Raw genomic sequence first — 15,247 nt, 5'->3', positions numbered from 1 at the left:
CAGAGGCAGAGGCAGAGGCTTTAACCCACTGAGCCACCCAGGCACCTCTGCCAAATAAAATCTTTAAAGAGTAAAGTCTTTAGGGGCGCCTGGGTGGCTCAGTGGGTTGAGCCTCTGCCTTTCGCTCAGGTCATGATCCTAGGGTCCTGGGATTGAGCCCCATATTGGGTTCTCTGCTCAGTGGGGAGCCTGCTTCCCCCTCTCTCTCTGCCTCTCTGCCTACTTGGGATCTCTGTCTGTCAAATAAATAAAGCCTTTAAATTAAAAAAAAAAAGAGCAACCGAAGGGGAAAAAGTAAGATCTTTAAAGAAAAAAACAACTAATTCACAGGATGCGTGGGTTACTCGGTTGGGCATCTGCCTTCGGCTCAGGTCATGATCTTGGGGTTTGGGGATGGAGTCCACACTCAGGCTCCCTGCTCAGTGTGGAATCTGCTTCTCCCTCTGCGGCCCCCACCCCTGCTCATACCCACACACGAGTGCTCTCTCTCTCTCAAATCTGAAAAAAAACTATTCACTATTCAGGGTAAGAATCCGAAACCTCAGGGAGGCACAGTGGCACAAGAAATAGTCTGTCCCTGATTCAGGGGCCCTCCTGCCCATGTTCCCGGCCCCTGGCCCCTGGTGTGTGCTGTCCCTTCTTGGGGTCTCTGCTCCCTTCCCCAGACCCTCGCCCTCTTGCCTGCTCACCCAGCTCACTCCCCAGCAGGCCTCCCATGTCAGGGCCCACCCCCCAAGCCTGGCTCTGACCTCCCTGTCCACCTCACTGCCTCCCTCAAGCAGCCTTGACCACCCCCACGGCCCCCAGCAGCTGGCAAAGACTCCACCTTGGTTCCTGTGGGATTGGCAACTCACCGAGGCGACTCTCAGGTCTCTTGAGGTGAAGTTCAGCTGGGGCTGGGGGCTCTGGCCCCAGGGCTCCTCCCTCATGGGGCAAGGATGTTGTGGGAAAACAAAACTTGCAGAAAGCTCGGACTTCAGTGACATGCACTTTGGTTCATGAATTGCAGCAAATGTGTCTGGCGGTGTCAGCGGCTAACAACGGGGGACTGGGTGTTGGGTGCACAGGAACCCCACTCCGGGGCAACTTTTCTGTGACTCGAAGGAGCCTAAAATGCAAAGTTTATGTAAGTTGGGAAGTCCAGCTCCATGGGCTAGCCGGGCACAGGAGGGAGAGGGGCGCAGGTCCCTCACCTCCCTCCTGGGACTTGGAGCTCCCCGGCAATCGAGACCAGGTGGGCTGTGCAGGGGTTCGTGGGCCTGGAAGGCTCCTGCCGCGAGGCCTGCCTGCCACTGGCCTGCGCTTGCCTGTGGGAGCCTCAGTTTCCCCCAAGTGTAAAATCCAGCAGGATCGCAAGAATTTCACCGATTTGGGTGTTCGCGAAAAGAAGCGCCTTTTATTCCTACCCTTTAAGGAGTATTGGGAATTGGGGTGGAGTCCACGTTTGGGCTGGAATCAAGGTCTTGAGGGCGGAGACAGGGGTTTGGCGGCCCTGTTCCGTCCCCCCGTGGGCCGGGGCCAGCGGCCCTGCCCCTCATCTGCAGAATGGGTTCCATTCTGGGGTAGGAAAGCCAAGAGCCGCGGCGCCAAAACAGCTGCCGAAACCCGGGATCGAACCAGGGACCTTTAGATCTTCAGTCTAACGCTCTCCCAACTGAGCTATTTCGGCTGAGCGGCAGGGGTCGCCGTGGCTCGGAGTCCGGCTCGCGCCGCGCCGCCCGCGCGCCGACCCCGCCCGCGCACGGCCTCCCGGGAGTGCGCGCCTCATAGACGTCCAGGGGGCGGCGGGCGGCAGCGCCGTCTCTGTGGCGCAATCGGTTAGCGCGTTCGGCTGTTAACCGAAAGGTTGGTGGTTCGAGCCCACCCAGGGACGCGGTCTTCGCCTTTTGTTCCCGACGGGAGGAGGAGGCGAGCGACCCGCCCGCTTTTGCCGCGACGTCCCCCGCGCCCCCGCGCCCCCGCCGGGCCCGCGCGTCCCGGGTGGGCTTCCGGGGCGCGCGGCGAGGGACCGTCCGCGGAGGCGGAACGTGCTGGCGCCCGGGCCCGGCTTCCGCGCAGCAGCCGAGCCGCTTTGGCAGGCGGCCCCGGGGACCCGGAGCGCCGGCGCGGACGGACCGCAGAGGTTGTTTGAAGGCCGCGGCGGACATGGCGGCTCTGGCGGGTGAGCGGGTCGGGGCCGCGGGGCCGCGGGGCCGCGGGGCTGCGGCGGCCGCGCGCTCGGGAGCTGCGGGAGCTGCGGCCTGGGGCGCCCGGCGCGGCCTGCACGGGCACAGGGGCCGGGGTTGCGCGGCCGGCGGTGGTCCGCGTCCCGGGGGCGCGATCCCGCGGGCCCCGAGGGGACGCCGCTGCCCGCGCCGCGAGCGCATCCCCGGCCCTGAGTCTGCGCCCGAGGCCGCTGGGGCCCCGGAGCGCCGCTGGGCGGCTCGGTCGTCAGGCCCGGCCGGAGGACCCAGCGGACCCCGGGGAGGCCCCGGCGTCCTGGCAGAGAGCCAGGCGCCCCACAACACACATGGGGGTAGAACAGGGCCCCGATCGACCCCGGGGGACGGTAGGGCCCGAAACCCGCCCGTTAGGAAGGGCCGGCGTGTGTCCGCCTGGGGCAGGGAGCTCCAAGCGGAGGGACCGGCCAGTGCAAAGGCCCTGAGGCAGGACCGACACTGACGTGCGGAGGAACGGGAGGCTGGCTGGCCCGGGTGTGAGGTGGCCTTTTTGTCCGGGCAGGGGAGGGTCACTGTGTGGGTCCCATGTGCAAAGGCCCCTCTTTACCGAGCGTGTGCTATGTGGAGTTTAGATAGACCAAGGGTAAGAGGAAGGGCGTGCCAGGCGTGGGGCTCCTGTGCAACCTCCTGGAGGCCGCGGGTGTTTGCTGCTGCCTCCCCCTCACTGCCTGCCCCGCGTGGTTCTTTCCGCAGCTCCCCGCCTGCTCCGCCCGATCCTGGCTCTGCGGTGAGTGTCTGCGTCTCTCCAGCCAGAAGGCCCTGCCGGGGCAGGCTCAGTGTGGGGGGCGTGGGCTGGGAGGGCCCTCCAGCAGCATCAGGCGGCCAGGGGGGCCGAGTGGTGCCCACCTCCTGAAGGTCCTGTGGTGAGTCAGGCAGCAACGGGGACCGGCAGTGGACTGGCAGTCTTCTCCAGCAGGTGGTGGTCAGGCCCCTCCATGGGGACAGTCCAGGTGGTGGCAAAGCCTGCATTCACACCCACATCCACTCACGGCGCACCTGTTTCCTATCGCAGGAAGGCGTTTGGTGCTTCTGCTCAGGTGGCAGCCTCCCCTAGGCCTCCTCAGGTCAGGGAGGCAGGCAGTCCCGGGCCCTTTCTCCATGGACAGAGCCCAGAAATGGAATCTCCGGCGCCCTGGGGCAGGGACATGGCAGATCTTGGGAGAGGCTCTCCTGATGGGGGGAGGTGGGAGGCTTCAAGGAGCATGTGGCTTTGGGCTGACTTTGCCTTGTTTCCATAAGAGCATTTTTCTAGGAATCACTTGCGTTCACTGTAAAATAAAGGAGAAAATGAGAGAAGTAGGAAATGGGAAACAGACCCCTTTTGGACAGGCTCAGCAGACTTTCCATGAAGGGCCAGATGGGCTCTGTGCAGACTGCTCCGCTCTGCCTTTGTGAAAACAGATCCGACAGGCAGAGATGGGTGGATGTGGTTGTGTGTCAATAAAACTTTATTGACAAAAACAGGCAGAGGCCAGATTTGGCCCCCTGGGAGAAGTGTCCCCATCCCTGCTCCAGCACAGCCCCTGTCATAGCGCTTCGGGGCACCCCAGGCTCCTCTTCATGTGCACCCCCTTTCCCTGCAGCTCCAGTGTGGGCGTGGCTACGCAGGTGCGTGGGGTCCACTCGAGTGTGGCCGCTGACAGCCCCAGCAGGTAAGGCCAGGCTTTCTGGGACCTGCACACACTAAAGCCCTCGCAGCAGCCCTTGCAGCAGGGCCCTCCCTCCACCATCAGGGTGAGGCAGCATGGAGCCCTGCCCTCTGAGCCCTGCCCGGCCCCGTCCTGCACATCCGAGACAATGGCTGTACGACCCCAGACCAGCAGGGCCCTTGATAGTGTGTCAGCAGAGCTCAGGGACACCAAGTTCCCCTGGGGACACAGGCCCACGGGGGCCATAGCTGGCAGCCGTCATTCATGCGGTCATTCAGCATGTGCGTCCTGCCCTGGGCCAGAGTGCCGGACCCTGGCGGACCCCTCCCGCTGGAGCCAGCCCAGACCAGGCCATGGTGCCGGCTTGCTGCTGCCCCCCGAGGATCTGCTCCAGGCCCGACCAAGGTGTGGGGTGTTGGGGTGCCTGCCTAGCTAATGTCCACCCCCGGCATGTGTTCCCATCCAGCACCCAGCCCGCTGCATCCACGGCTAGAGCTGTGCTCCCCAAATCTGCCGCCCTTCCCAGCAGCCGCGGCGAGTACGTGGTGGCCAAGCTCGATGACCTGGTCAACTGGGCCCGCCGGGTGAGCCCCGACCCCCCGTGCCCCCCGGCCTCCTGCCGCCTGCTCCCACATGCTCCCCCTGCACACTGCGCCTGTCCTCTGCGGGTCCTGCTGTCCCCTTTGTGCCCCTGCCCCGTGTGGTCTCTCGCTCCGCCCCAGGGAACACGACCGCCTCCCTTCTGCAGATTTCCTGTTTCTGTTTCTTCTTCCTTCTCTTTCAATGTAGACGATATTTTAACTGGGAAACCAGAGCGCGTCTAGAACAGGGGTTCCTTCCTGGGAAAAACCTGAGAACAGCCTGTCCCCAGGCCCCAGTACTCAGCCTGGACAGTCTGCGTGTTGTGTGCACATCTTTGTCTCCCTCTGACTCATAGGAGCGCCTCTCGCTCTGCTGGGGGTGCCTGGGGTCCGTTCCTGCGTGCGTGTGTCCCTGCGTCCTGCCAGGGTCTGTGGCTCCAGCATGGATGTGGCCGCTGCAGTGTTGTCCTAAGTGTGCACACCTGAGTGCTGTCCAGGGCGCCTTCTTGTGTAGCCCGGGCGCCCGCGTTAACAGAGTGAGGCGGGCAGGACCCCGTGCAGGTCCCCGACGAGGCAGGGACGGCAGGGAAGGCTCAAGCAGAGAAGTACAGCAGGAGAGAGGCAGGCACCGAATGGATGGAGGAAGTGGTCAGAGGGCAGCCAAGGGCAGCCAGGAGGCCTTCCTGGAGGAATAGGCATTTGGAGTCCTTGAACCCTAGGACGTGTTACAAATGAGTCAGTGGCAGGGGCTTAGCCCCAGGGTCTCGACTGTGCGAGGTACGGCTTTCCCGGCACTCAGAGCCCGGCGTGCTGTGCTGAAAGCGCGGATCGAGGACGTGCTGGGCCTGAACCACCGGTTACCACTCCTTTCACCTGGGCTCGGGTTCTGCTTCGGGAACGTGGCCGCCGGAAGGTGCCGGCCCACAGATGTGGCTTGTTTTCCCTTCCTGGTACCGCCCTGGGCCGGTGACCCTTCGGGGCCTGGCGGTGCCGTGGCGGTGCCGTGGCGGCCGTGGGCAGGCCTGGTGGCCGGGCCCCGAGCTGGGGCAGGCCGGCGGCACCGGGCCCCAGCTGAGCGCCCTGCCCCCGCAGAGCTCCCTGTGGCCCATGACCTTCGGCCTGGCCTGCTGTGCGGTGGAGATGATGCACATGGCCGCGCCGCGCTACGACATGGACCGCTTCGGCGTGGTCTTCCGCGCCAGCCCACGCCAGTCCGACGTGATGATTGTGGCCGGCACGCTCACCAACAAGATGGCCCCCGCGCTCCGCAAGGTAGGCCCGGCCCCGAGGCCCGCCGCCTGCGCCCCGGCCTCGAGCCGCGGCCAGACCCCGCCGTCTCTTCCAGGTGTACGACCAGATGCCCGAGCCGCGCTACGTCGTGTCCATGGGGAGGTGAGTGCCCGCCGCCGCCGCGCCCCTGCCTGTCTCCACTCCCTCTGCCGCGGCCTCTCCCCAGGGGCCCCTCCTGTGCTGCTCGGGGTCGCCCGTTCTGGCCTTGGCCCTGGCCCTGCGGCACGGCCGTAAATGGCGCCGCTCGGTGGGCCATCTGCGCGCCCCTGGCCCTGCTGCCCGCCGCCCTCCCCGGTCCCTTCCCCGCCCCGCCAGCGGCTCCTTCCTCACCTCACTGTTCCGGGAGGTCGAGCTAGGGCCGTGCAGTGCCCTGTCCAAGTGCACAGCTCCGACGGGCCATGGATTCACGGGGCTGTCCACTGTAGCCCCTGTTTCCAGAACATTCCATCATCCTTCAAGGAAATGTTCCCGTCATCCCCCCGACCCCTCTCCTGGACCCCAGCCCCCGCGAGTCCCCTCCCCATCTGTGGGCGTGTCACACGTGTGGACTCACACCCCGTGGGGCCTCCTGTGTCTGGTCCCCTCCCTGCGGCCGTCCATTTGCTTCAGTCTCCCTGGTTCCACCGAAGGCCTCGGGTGGCCGTTCCTCTCTTCAGGGACTGCGCGTCCCCGTCCTGCCCATTCCTGGTTCCTCTCTGCACCAGGAGGCAGGTGGGGGGCAGGGCCGGCGGCCAGCATGCCGCTCACCGTGCCGCTCCCTCCAGCTGTGCCAACGGAGGAGGCTACTACCACTACTCATACTCCGTGGTGAGGGGCTGTGACCGCATCGTGCCCGTGGACATCTACGTCCCAGGTGAGCCTGCCCCGTCCGTGTCCCCGGCTCGCCACACCCCTGCAGGGGCTGCGGGCTCCCGCCCTTCCCAGGCAAACCGCTGTAGGCCCAAGCAGAAGAGTGAAGCCCCAGCCGCCTCCTCCCTGTGCCCTGAAGGTCTCCCCAGCTGCAGAGTCTTGGTCTTACCCAGCCGGGGGCCCAGGCCGGTGCGGGAGGAAGCCTGCGCCTGCGCCGCGTGAGGACGGCTCCTCGGCCGTCTGCGGACCCACTTTGCGTGGTTCCACGTGGCGGACACAAGCCAGAGAGACGCAGTTAGAAAACAGAACGGTTGCCGACGTCAGGGCCGGGGCGCATGGGGTCTCGTTCTCATGAAGGAGGGCGCGGCTCCCTTGGAGCCCAGGTCGCCGGGGTGGCCGGACGGCACAGATGGAAACGCCCGACGCAGTCACGTGCGTCGGGAAAGCGAGGAGCGTCTGCGATCCGTGTCCCTGGAAAAGGACCGCGTGTCTGCGTGAAGCCTGTGTCTGGCCGCGCTTGGGCCCGGGGCCTCTGCCCTCCCTGTGTCAGAGGTCAGGGTTCAGCCGGTGGTGCTCAGCCTGCAGACGGAGACCCGTGTTCCTGGGTTCGCAGTGCCCCCACAGGAAGCCCAGCTTGAGCCCCGGCAAGGCGAGTGGAGTAGAGGCCACTGGAGGCCCCGACTCCAGGCTGCCCGGGAAGGTTTAGGTCACGACACTCTGGTGCCCTTCAGAGGGATGGTGGTTGGTGGTGATTAGCGTTCTGGAGACATTTGCTGAGGGCCTTGGCCACGCCAGCCCCCGGGGTGTTCCCCATTGTGGGGTGCTGGGGCCCGTCTGGGGGGGTGGGCACAGGAGAATCCATCCTGCGGATAGAGGCCAGGCCCTGCCCAGCTGCCCCGTTGCCTGTGTGACCGAGGGCAGGTCTCCCCTCGGAGCCCAGCCCCCTCCACCAGGTGGGCTCTGGGGACAGCACTGCCGGATTCTGGGCTGAGGACCAGCTGTGCCTGTGGTTGTCCTTCCGGGCCGCTCCCCCTGGGAGGTGACCTGTCCCTCTGCTTCTGGTGGGGTGGTGGGGATGGGGGCCCCAGGGCTTCCTCTCCTGTGGACCGTGTGGGCCTCCCTGCCCGGCCTGGCTGTCCTGCCCCCAGACTCCCCCATCCCTCCCTGCTTTCCAAGGGCGCACTACCACCAGGGGCTAGCGTGGCCCAGGGTCAGCGGGCTACCTGTGCTTGTCCTCCCAGAGGCCCCAGGCCAGGTCATCGGGCTAGTGGACAGGGCAGCTGGGCCCAGAACGGGCAGCCCAATCGTCCTCACTGCCCTTGGCTTGACTACCAGAGTCAGAAACTCAGTGGCTCCTTCCCTGTGATGGGTCGAATCCCCAGCCTGGACAGTACAGGCTAGAGGCGGTGCTGGAGACCGTGCCCTGGCCCCCTCAGACCCCTCCCTGCACATGGCTCTGCTGCCCCCTTCTGGTCCCAGGGCCCATGTGGCCTCCAGCTGCTGTGCCCAGCCTCCCCTTTGACCATCCCCATGGAGGCGCACTTTGCCAAGCAGCAGGGGTCTGTCAGTGCCCCGGCGGGCGGTGGCGGCCGCAGGGGGACACAGTTCCCAGCATGCCAGCACCGGTTGGGGCGGGGAAGGGGGCGCAGGGCGGGATCTGGCCACCCGCGGTGGGCAAGGAGACTGAGGCAGGGCCCATCCCGCAGGCTGCCCGCCCACGGCCGAGGCGCTGCTGTACGGCATCCTGCAGCTGCAGAGGAAGATCAAGCGAGAGAAGAAGCTGAGGATTTGGTACCGCAGGTAGCGCGGCCCGGCCCTGGCCCCGCTCCGGCTCCCGTGGCTCCTGCCGCCTATCCCCCCAACCCCGCTCTGGTCAATAAACAGACAGAACTCTGCGCGTCCCCCTCCCTGTGTGACAGGTGGCTGTGGGCGCGCTGGGAGTGGGAGAGGGGGGCGCTGTGCCAGGCAGGCCTAGTCCTGTGCACGGAGCCACTGAGGCCCTGCAAGAGGGCGGTGGACGGGCCGAGAGCCTGGGATGCAAGAGCAGGTAGCCCCGGGGGCAGCGGTAGGCACGCTCGGTGCCTGTGGAGGGGTGAGGCGAGGGCCCTGGGGTTAAAGGTTTTGCTTTGTTTAAGGCCCTCCCCCTGACCTGATGGGGTGGGACCGGGGACTCGGTGGCTGCGTAGCCCCGATGCTCGCCACCCGCTCTCTGCTTCGGTGGCCGGCTGGGGCACGGGCTGACAAGTGTCCATCCACTATGCCCCAGTGGTCCTATAGGTCTGTCGAGGGCACAGGGAAGCTCACGTGCTGGGGCAGAGTACCTCCCCCGCCCCCGTCTCCCCGGAGGTCGGTTCAACAGATGACGATGTTCTATACGTGTACTGTTTGGAGGGGCAGGAGAAGTCACCACAAGCACATGTTTGCGCCGTCCTGCCCGTCAGGGCTGGCGTTTATTGGGTCCTTGAGGACATGGACAGGGAAGGTCAGGGAAGCTTGTCCCACTGCTGGTGTGTCTGGACTCGAACCCAGGACTGAGAGCCCAGAGCCTGCACTCCTGGCTATGAAGGCACTGAGTGGGGGCACCGGGACAGGACTGAAGCCCCCCCGGAGGCCGAGCCCGAGGCCGGCAGGCTCAGTGCTTACGGACCAGGGGCGCGATCATCTGCGGGAAGGCGTAGTAGCGGCACTCGGCCGGTGGGGTCAGCTCCACCAGCTCCACGCCGATGTTCTCCCGCCTGAAGCCCGCCTCCAGTAAGGTGGGCACCTGCGTCTCCTGGTGGGGGGGTGGGGGGGTCACTTGCGGGGCCATGGGACCCACTCTTCCCAGGACGGCAGTACAGTTGCCGAGGCCCCTGGGAGTCGGGCTCGGCAGCCTGGCCACTGGCCCACAGAACCAGGAGAGCCCACGGCTGCGAGGGCCCCCTCCAGGCGTCTAAGCTCAGGGAGCAGTGCCCCACCGTGGAGCGTCAGCAGGCTGGCCTCCGCACGTCGCCCACACAGCAGGGACAGCCTGTAAGGTCCTGGTGGCTGGCTGGAGGGGGCCAGAGTGAGGGGCGGTGCAGGGACCCCTCCCCCGCAGCAGAGCTCCCAGGCTGCCGCACCTCAAACATGGTGACGATGTCGGAGTACCGGGACTTCATCAGCTCCCCCCAGGAGGTGAGGTTGCAGTAGGTCAGGAGGCCCCCGGGCTTCAGCAAGCGAAAGGCATGGTCCTGGGCAGGGGACAGGGGTCAGGAGGGAGGTCGGAGGTGTGGACAGAAGCCACTTCCCTGGGGGCCTCCCACCTCCCGGCCGGTCAGAGAAGCAGGGAGAAGGTGTGAATGCCCCACCCGCACTCGCCCCTGGGGTGACTGTCCCCCCCATGCAGGCCCTACCCTGATGAACTTGAACTGGTGTGTGTGCCAGGTCTCCTCAGACAGCGGGTAGGTGTCATACAGGATCCCTACACAGGCAGTGGGGGCCAGAGCTCAGGGCTGGGCAGTGGCCCCAGCAGGGGTGTGTGCACAGAGGGCCCGGCTGTGCCCCGAACTCTCGGTCTGCTGCCACCCCCGGGGACCTTGTCTCCTGCAGCAGTTCTGGCATCCGCCACGCACCCCCCCAGGCAACACTACCCTGCGCGGTCTTGACAAGGCCCGTCCTCGGGCCACGGAGGGGGACTGTGGGTGGAAATTCGGGCAGCACCCCCAGACCCCTCCCCCCTTACCATCAAAGTGGCCGTCGGGCAGGGCAGGGGCGACATCCTCCCACAGGCCTTTCAAGGGAACCACCTGGGGCCGGGGGGACAAAAAGAGAAGATGGAGGGTCTCTGGTGTCCGGCCTTCACCACCACCACCCCGCCCCCGGCCGTAAGGGCGAGGGCAGGGGAGTTCCCAGGTGAGAATGCCACTTCCTCCATCCACAGGGACCTGGGCCCCCACGCCCTCCGGGGCAGGCAGGCGTGGGCACCTTGTGTGGCTGCCGCTGGGCCCAGTCCTGGAGCCGTTGGAAGACGCCCTCGTTGCACTCGATGATCCAGTGCTCCTCAATGGGGGCCTCCTGCACCTTGGAAGCTGCGATGGCCATGCCGAAGCCAACCTCCAGCACCCGTCCCCCTGGTCACACAAAGAGCCCAGTATCACTTGCCAGGCGGGGGCTGGGCAGCTGCCTGGAGGAGGGGGCACAAGGCCAGGAGGGCACAAGTGGGCCGGAGGTTTGGAACACAGTAGCCCTGAGCGGGAACGGTGTGGCCTCTGGCCAGGGGCCAGGGAGGTGTGGGCAGCGGAGTTTAGGCATGGCCTGGGGGGTGGGGGCGGTGAGGGGGTCAGGCCCTGGACTTTGAGCCCCACTGGCCCTTATCTCTCCAGTTGGTTACTTTTCTCCACCTCCTACCCTTGCTTGCTACGATAAGGGGGTGCAGGTTTGAGGGCTCAGACCTGCAACAACTGGGGAGGAGATGGGTCCCCACTGGCCCAAAGACGGACCTGGGAACACCCCAGCTAGGCAGGGACGCTGGGTGTGCTCATTCTCCAGGCAGAAGCACAGGTGCCAGAGGACCCATGCCCTGCCCCTGGGGACCCCTCAGACCTCCCCCCGGGCACAGGGCCACCCCTGCAGCTGCTTTCCCGATCCCCACCCCCAGCCATTCTTAGCACGGGCGGGGCTTCTGGGGACTCCGGGGCGGCACATTCCCCGCGGATGCCTGGGCAGCACGCCCGCCCCGCCCGACCTCCACAGACCCCCCACCCCCACCACACGCGGGGAACACAACTGAGCTCCAGCCGAGGAGGTCGTTGTCGTCGGGCCATTCTCCCGACCCAGCCTGTCCCTGTCTGCGGGGTGGGGGCCCATCACCCCGGGATAGGAGGTTCCGGTACTTAGGAGGCGCCTGCTGTGTGCAAGCCCGTGCCCAGCACCCCCTTTACTTCCCCGTTGCCCCCCGCTAGTCTCATTTTGCGGGCGGGAAAACGGGGACACCGAGGGGCTCGATTGCACCTCAGCGGGAGAGCAGGCTGGACCCCGGATCTGGGCGGCCTTCGGCCTCAGTTTACCCCTGCGCGCCCGGCTACCTTTGGAGGTGGCGGCGGCCGCCAGCGCGTGCATGTAGGGGGTCTCCCAGCGCTCCATCACCGGCTTGCCGAGGATCTGCAGCTGCGTGTCCGCCGCGTCGTAGGCCGCGGGCGCCGCCTGCCACGCGGGGCTGCAGTTCTCGCCGGGGGCGAAGATGCGGGGCGCGGCGGGGGCGCTCATGCTGGCGGCGGGGCGCGCAGCCGGAGTCGGCTCGGGACGCGCGGGCCTGGTCGCGCCGAGGCCTTGCGGGGCGGGGAGGGGGCGGGGAAGGGGCGGGGCCGCACGCGGGGGCGGGGCCGGGCGCCTTCTGCGCGGTGGACACGCGGGCCTGGGGCGGCCACCGCGCGGAAGGCGCCCTGGGCCTGCCCCGTGACCAGGCGGCGCGCTCGCTAAGTGTCGCGGAGTTGAAGCGATGGCCCGGAACGCCCTGCCTGAGACAGAAGGCCGCTCGGACCGGCTAGCCGTGGCTGTGGAATAGGTTGCCCCGGACATGGCCGCTTCCAGCGGCGCCCGTTTATCATCCCTTAGCTGGGTCCCCTGTCCCTCACCCTGTCGGAATGCTGCGGGCAGGGGTCAGCCAGTTGTGGGGGCGCCCCCGAGGCCGCCTCTAGGGAAGGGCCCGCTTCCAAGCCTGGGCACTGGCTGTGGGTGGCGGGAGGGCCTCAGTCCACGGCTGCGTGGGCGCCCGCAGGCTGGCCACGTGCTTCATGAGAGCCAGCAGGAGAATCTGCAACGTCAGAGCTGCCCGGAGTCTAATCACAGAAGTGACCCCGTCCTCCTGGCCCGGCACAGGAGGGTAGGGATCACACAGGCCCCGGAAGAGCAGGAAGCCGGGGTCGCAGGGGAACTCTCAGAGGCTGCTGCCCTAACAGAGCCTGAGCGAAAGCGGGGAGGGGGCGGTCAGCTCAGAGCCTCCCTTGTGGCTTCATTGTCCCCTGAGATAAGGGACCTACCGGTGGTCATCTCCATGCAACTTGGACCCCATCCCAAAAAGCAGCGACTGCACATGACGGTCTGGCTGGCAACTTAGCCAAACGGTTTCTGTTCCAGCTTCCTCTTCCTCTCCTCTCCTTCCTGCTCATGTTGGCAAGGGAACGACACGAGGTCACTCCTTGTGAGAGACCCTAGTGTGTGCTGCGACCGTCTGCACTTCACAGCCTGGAGTCCAAGACGGCAAGTGATGTCCGTGGCGGGCCACAGCAAGGCTGGGCAGAGAGGATGCGAGGCGGGATGCGCCCGATCCAGTCTTACCAGATGACGTAGACCCATGTCACACATACACACACGTAACACGTACTGCTGATCACAAAGGGGACCAGTTCGGTTTGAGCGCTCATATGTTAGAGTTGCCATCAGCCTGCAGAGCCCATCCCCCGGCTGTCCTTTTGGTACGGCTTAGCATGGTTTTTACATTTTTAAATAGCTGGGGGGAACCCAAAAGACTATTTTGCAACACATGGAAGTTACATGACATTCACCTTTGTGCGTGGGCAAATCAAGTTGCATCGGCACGGAGCCTGCTCCGCTTGTCACCATCGGCACGCTGGTGTTTTCCAGCTGTAACGGTCCAGGTGAGTCACGGCCGTGAAACCTCATGCCCAACAAAACCAAAAATATTTACGACTTTGTTCTGCACCGAAAAAGTGTGCCAGCCCTGCTGTGCGGCAATGGGTCCTAGGAAGTGATGTTCATTCATTCATCAGACACATAAGGAGCACCTTAATTTGGGGGTTCCATGCAGACTCCCCTGGAGCTCAGAGCCTACTGGGGAGGGGAATGAACAAGAATAAGTGATAAGTGGGGCACCTGGCTGCTCCATCTGTGGAGTGTGCGGCTCTAGCTGTCAGGGCCGTGAGTTCAAGCCCCACGGCGGGTGTGGCGCCTACTTAAAAAAAATTAAAAATTAAAAAAAATAAAACAGTAAGTGAATGAGATAATTACAAGCCACAAGGCAACCATGACAGAACACAGTCCTGTGGTTGCTGTCCAGTGCCTCTCTGCTTTACCCGCCAATATCCATGTTACCATATGTATGTGTATGTATGTAGTATACAAAATTGTAACTTTTGATTTTTCTTTAAAGATTTATTTGACAGAGATCACAAGTAGGCAGACACGTGAGGGGGGGTGGGGGAAGCGGGCTCCCTGCTGAGCAGAGACACCCCCCGCCCCCCGCATGGGGTGGCTCCATCCCAGGACCCTGAGGTCATGATCTGAGCCAAAGGCAGAGGCTTAACCCACTGAACCACCCAGGCGTCCCCTCTTCTTACTTCAAAGACAAAACTTTTGAATTAAGAGGGATAGGGCAGATATTTGTACATTGTGTTCACAGCGGCCAGAAGGTGGAAACCACCCAAAATGTCTGTGAGTAGATGGAGGATAAACACAACCTGCCCATCCATCCACACACTGAAATATCATTCACCCCAAGAAAGGGAGGGACCCTGTCTCCTGCCACCACGCGGAGGGACCCGAGGACAGGGGGCTCGGGGAGAGGAGCCAGATCCAGAAGGACCCGTCCTGCAGGTCCCCACTCCCAGGAGGGCCCCAGAGGAGTCCCGTCCACACGGAGAGGAGAGGGTGGGAGCGGGGGCTGGGGCAGGGGTGGGGAATCCGTGCTTCGTGGGGACAAAGTCTCCGTGTGGGGGGATGGAGAGTTCTGGAGACAGAGGGTGGTGTGAGGGCTTCCCGCCACTGAGTGGTGCACTTAGAGATGGTTAGGATTGTGAATTTTATGTTTATTGTCCAGCATTTGAAAAGAGACCAAAGCTATATTTTGTGGATTGGGTATCCATGTCTCCATGTTAGAAGTAAACTCAGAAGTGTCCACATACCTGTCATTGTCACAGCATTCGCTCTGGGGCAGGAGGTAGCAAAGGAGTCAGGAAGGAGGGAGAAACAAACTGGCTAGTTTATCTTTTTTAAAAGATACGGAGTAGGGGTGCCTGGGGGGGCTCAGTGGGTTAAGCCACTGTCTTCCGCTCAGGTCATGATCCTGGAGTCCTGGGACCGAGTCCCGCATCAGGCTCCCTGCTTGGCTGGGAGACTGCTTCTCCCTCTGGCCGTCTCCCCGCTCATGCTCTCTCTCTCTCTCCCTCAAATAAATAAATGAAATTAAAAAAATATATACAGAGTAAACATACGAAGCCCTAACATGTTTGCCCCCGTGGCAGGTGCAGGACTCCGCTCTTCCACCCCGCACCCCCCCCCCCTGCACGGTCAGCGGACCTTCTAAGTAGATTGTACGCCCACCGCAGGGCTTGAACTCATGACCCCGACATCAAGAACCACATGATCTACTGGCTGAGCCAGCCAGGCACCCCAGCGTCCGTCTTTTCAAGAATATATTATTTTGAACAGTTTGTGTCTGGCCTCCGTCACTTGACCGCATCCTGTGTATTTCACCCGGGCCCTCAGTGGTTTACTTGCGCGGATGCCCGTGGAGGGACGTGTGGGTTCCGTCCCATTTCCGGCCCCTCTAACAGCCGGGAGCATCCCGGGACATCTCTGCGCTCACAGTGGGGCCAGCATGTGCGGGATACATGCCTGCAAGTGGGGCTGAGCTCCCTCCTGCTTGCTCCCCGCATCGGGGACGCGCCGCTAAGCCTGGCCC

The 15,247-nt window shown here is 64.3% G+C and overlaps 2 protein-coding genes and 2 non-coding genes across 4 annotated transcripts; 2 read left to right on the top strand and 2 right to left on the bottom strand.

Annotated features, from left to right (window-relative positions):
* Positions 1 to 1,596: 1,596 nt before the first annotated feature.
* Positions 1,597 to 1,669, bottom strand: TRNAF-GAA. Its single transcript has one exon. It is a non-coding gene; the product is annotated as a tRNA-Phe (tRNA).
* Positions 1,670 to 1,799: 130 nt separating this feature from the next.
* Positions 1,800 to 1,873, top strand: TRNAN-GUU. Its single transcript has one exon. It is a non-coding gene; the product is annotated as a tRNA-Asn (tRNA).
* A 132-nt stretch (positions 1,874 to 2,005) lies between these two features.
* On the top strand, positions 2,006 to 8,481 carry NDUFS7 (NADH:ubiquinone oxidoreductase core subunit S7). The gene is made up of 8 exons (XM_044254698.1): positions 2,006 to 2,161; positions 2,913 to 2,946; positions 3,803 to 3,871; positions 4,335 to 4,452; positions 5,542 to 5,721; positions 5,795 to 5,841; positions 6,504 to 6,592; positions 8,295 to 8,481. The coding sequence occupies exons 1-8, from the start codon at positions 2,146 to 2,148 to the stop codon at positions 8,390 to 8,392; spliced, it is 651 nt and encodes a 216-aa protein (XP_044110633.1). The 5' UTR covers positions 2,006 to 2,145; the 3' UTR covers positions 8,393 to 8,481.
* A 526-nt stretch (positions 8,482 to 9,007) lies between these two features.
* GAMT (guanidinoacetate N-methyltransferase) lies at positions 9,008 to 11,831 on the bottom strand. Its single transcript, XM_044255467.1, has 6 exons — positions 11,634 to 11,831; positions 10,534 to 10,679; positions 10,292 to 10,355; positions 9,963 to 10,030; positions 9,690 to 9,800; positions 9,008 to 9,361 (listed from the first exon to the last, which is right to left on the bottom strand). The coding sequence occupies exons 1-6, from the start codon at positions 11,812 to 11,814 to the stop codon at positions 9,221 to 9,223; spliced, it is 711 nt and encodes a 236-aa protein (XP_044111402.1). The 5' UTR covers positions 11,815 to 11,831; the 3' UTR covers positions 9,008 to 9,220.
* Positions 11,832 to 15,247: the final 3,416 nt, after the last annotated feature.

The sequence above is a fragment of the Neovison vison genome, chromosome 6, assembly GCF_020171115.1.
Source record: "Neovison vison isolate M4711 chromosome 6, ASM_NN_V1, whole genome shotgun sequence".
Classification (NCBI taxonomy): Eukaryota; Metazoa; Chordata; class Mammalia; order Carnivora; family Mustelidae; genus Neogale; species Neogale vison.
Note: the sequence above shows the minus strand (reverse complement) of the source record. Positions and strands in the feature narration are given on the sequence as shown.

Bases quoted from the DNA above. Each gene is read 5' to 3' on its own strand.
- GAMT (XM_044255467.1), bottom strand. From the start codon at position 11,814: ATGAGCGCCCCCGCCGCGCCCCGCATCTTCGCCCCCGGCGAGAACTGC. The intron at 10,031-10,291 runs GTAAGGGGGGAG...CTGCCTGTGTAG, and splicing joins GCCCGACGGCCACTTTGATG to GGATCCTGTATGACACCTAC. The intron at 9,362-9,689 runs GTGCGGCAGCCT...CCCCCCCACCAG, and splicing joins ACATCGTCACCATGTTTGAG to GAGACGCAGGTGCCCACCTT.
- NDUFS7 (XM_044254698.1), top strand. The intron at 3,872-4,334 runs GTAAGGCCAGGC...GTTCCCATCCAG, and splicing joins GCCGCTGACAGCCCCAGCAG to CACCCAGCCCGCTGCATCCA. The intron at 4,453-5,541 runs GTGAGCCCCGAC...CTGCCCCCGCAG, and splicing joins TGGTCAACTGGGCCCGCCGG to AGCTCCCTGTGGCCCATGAC.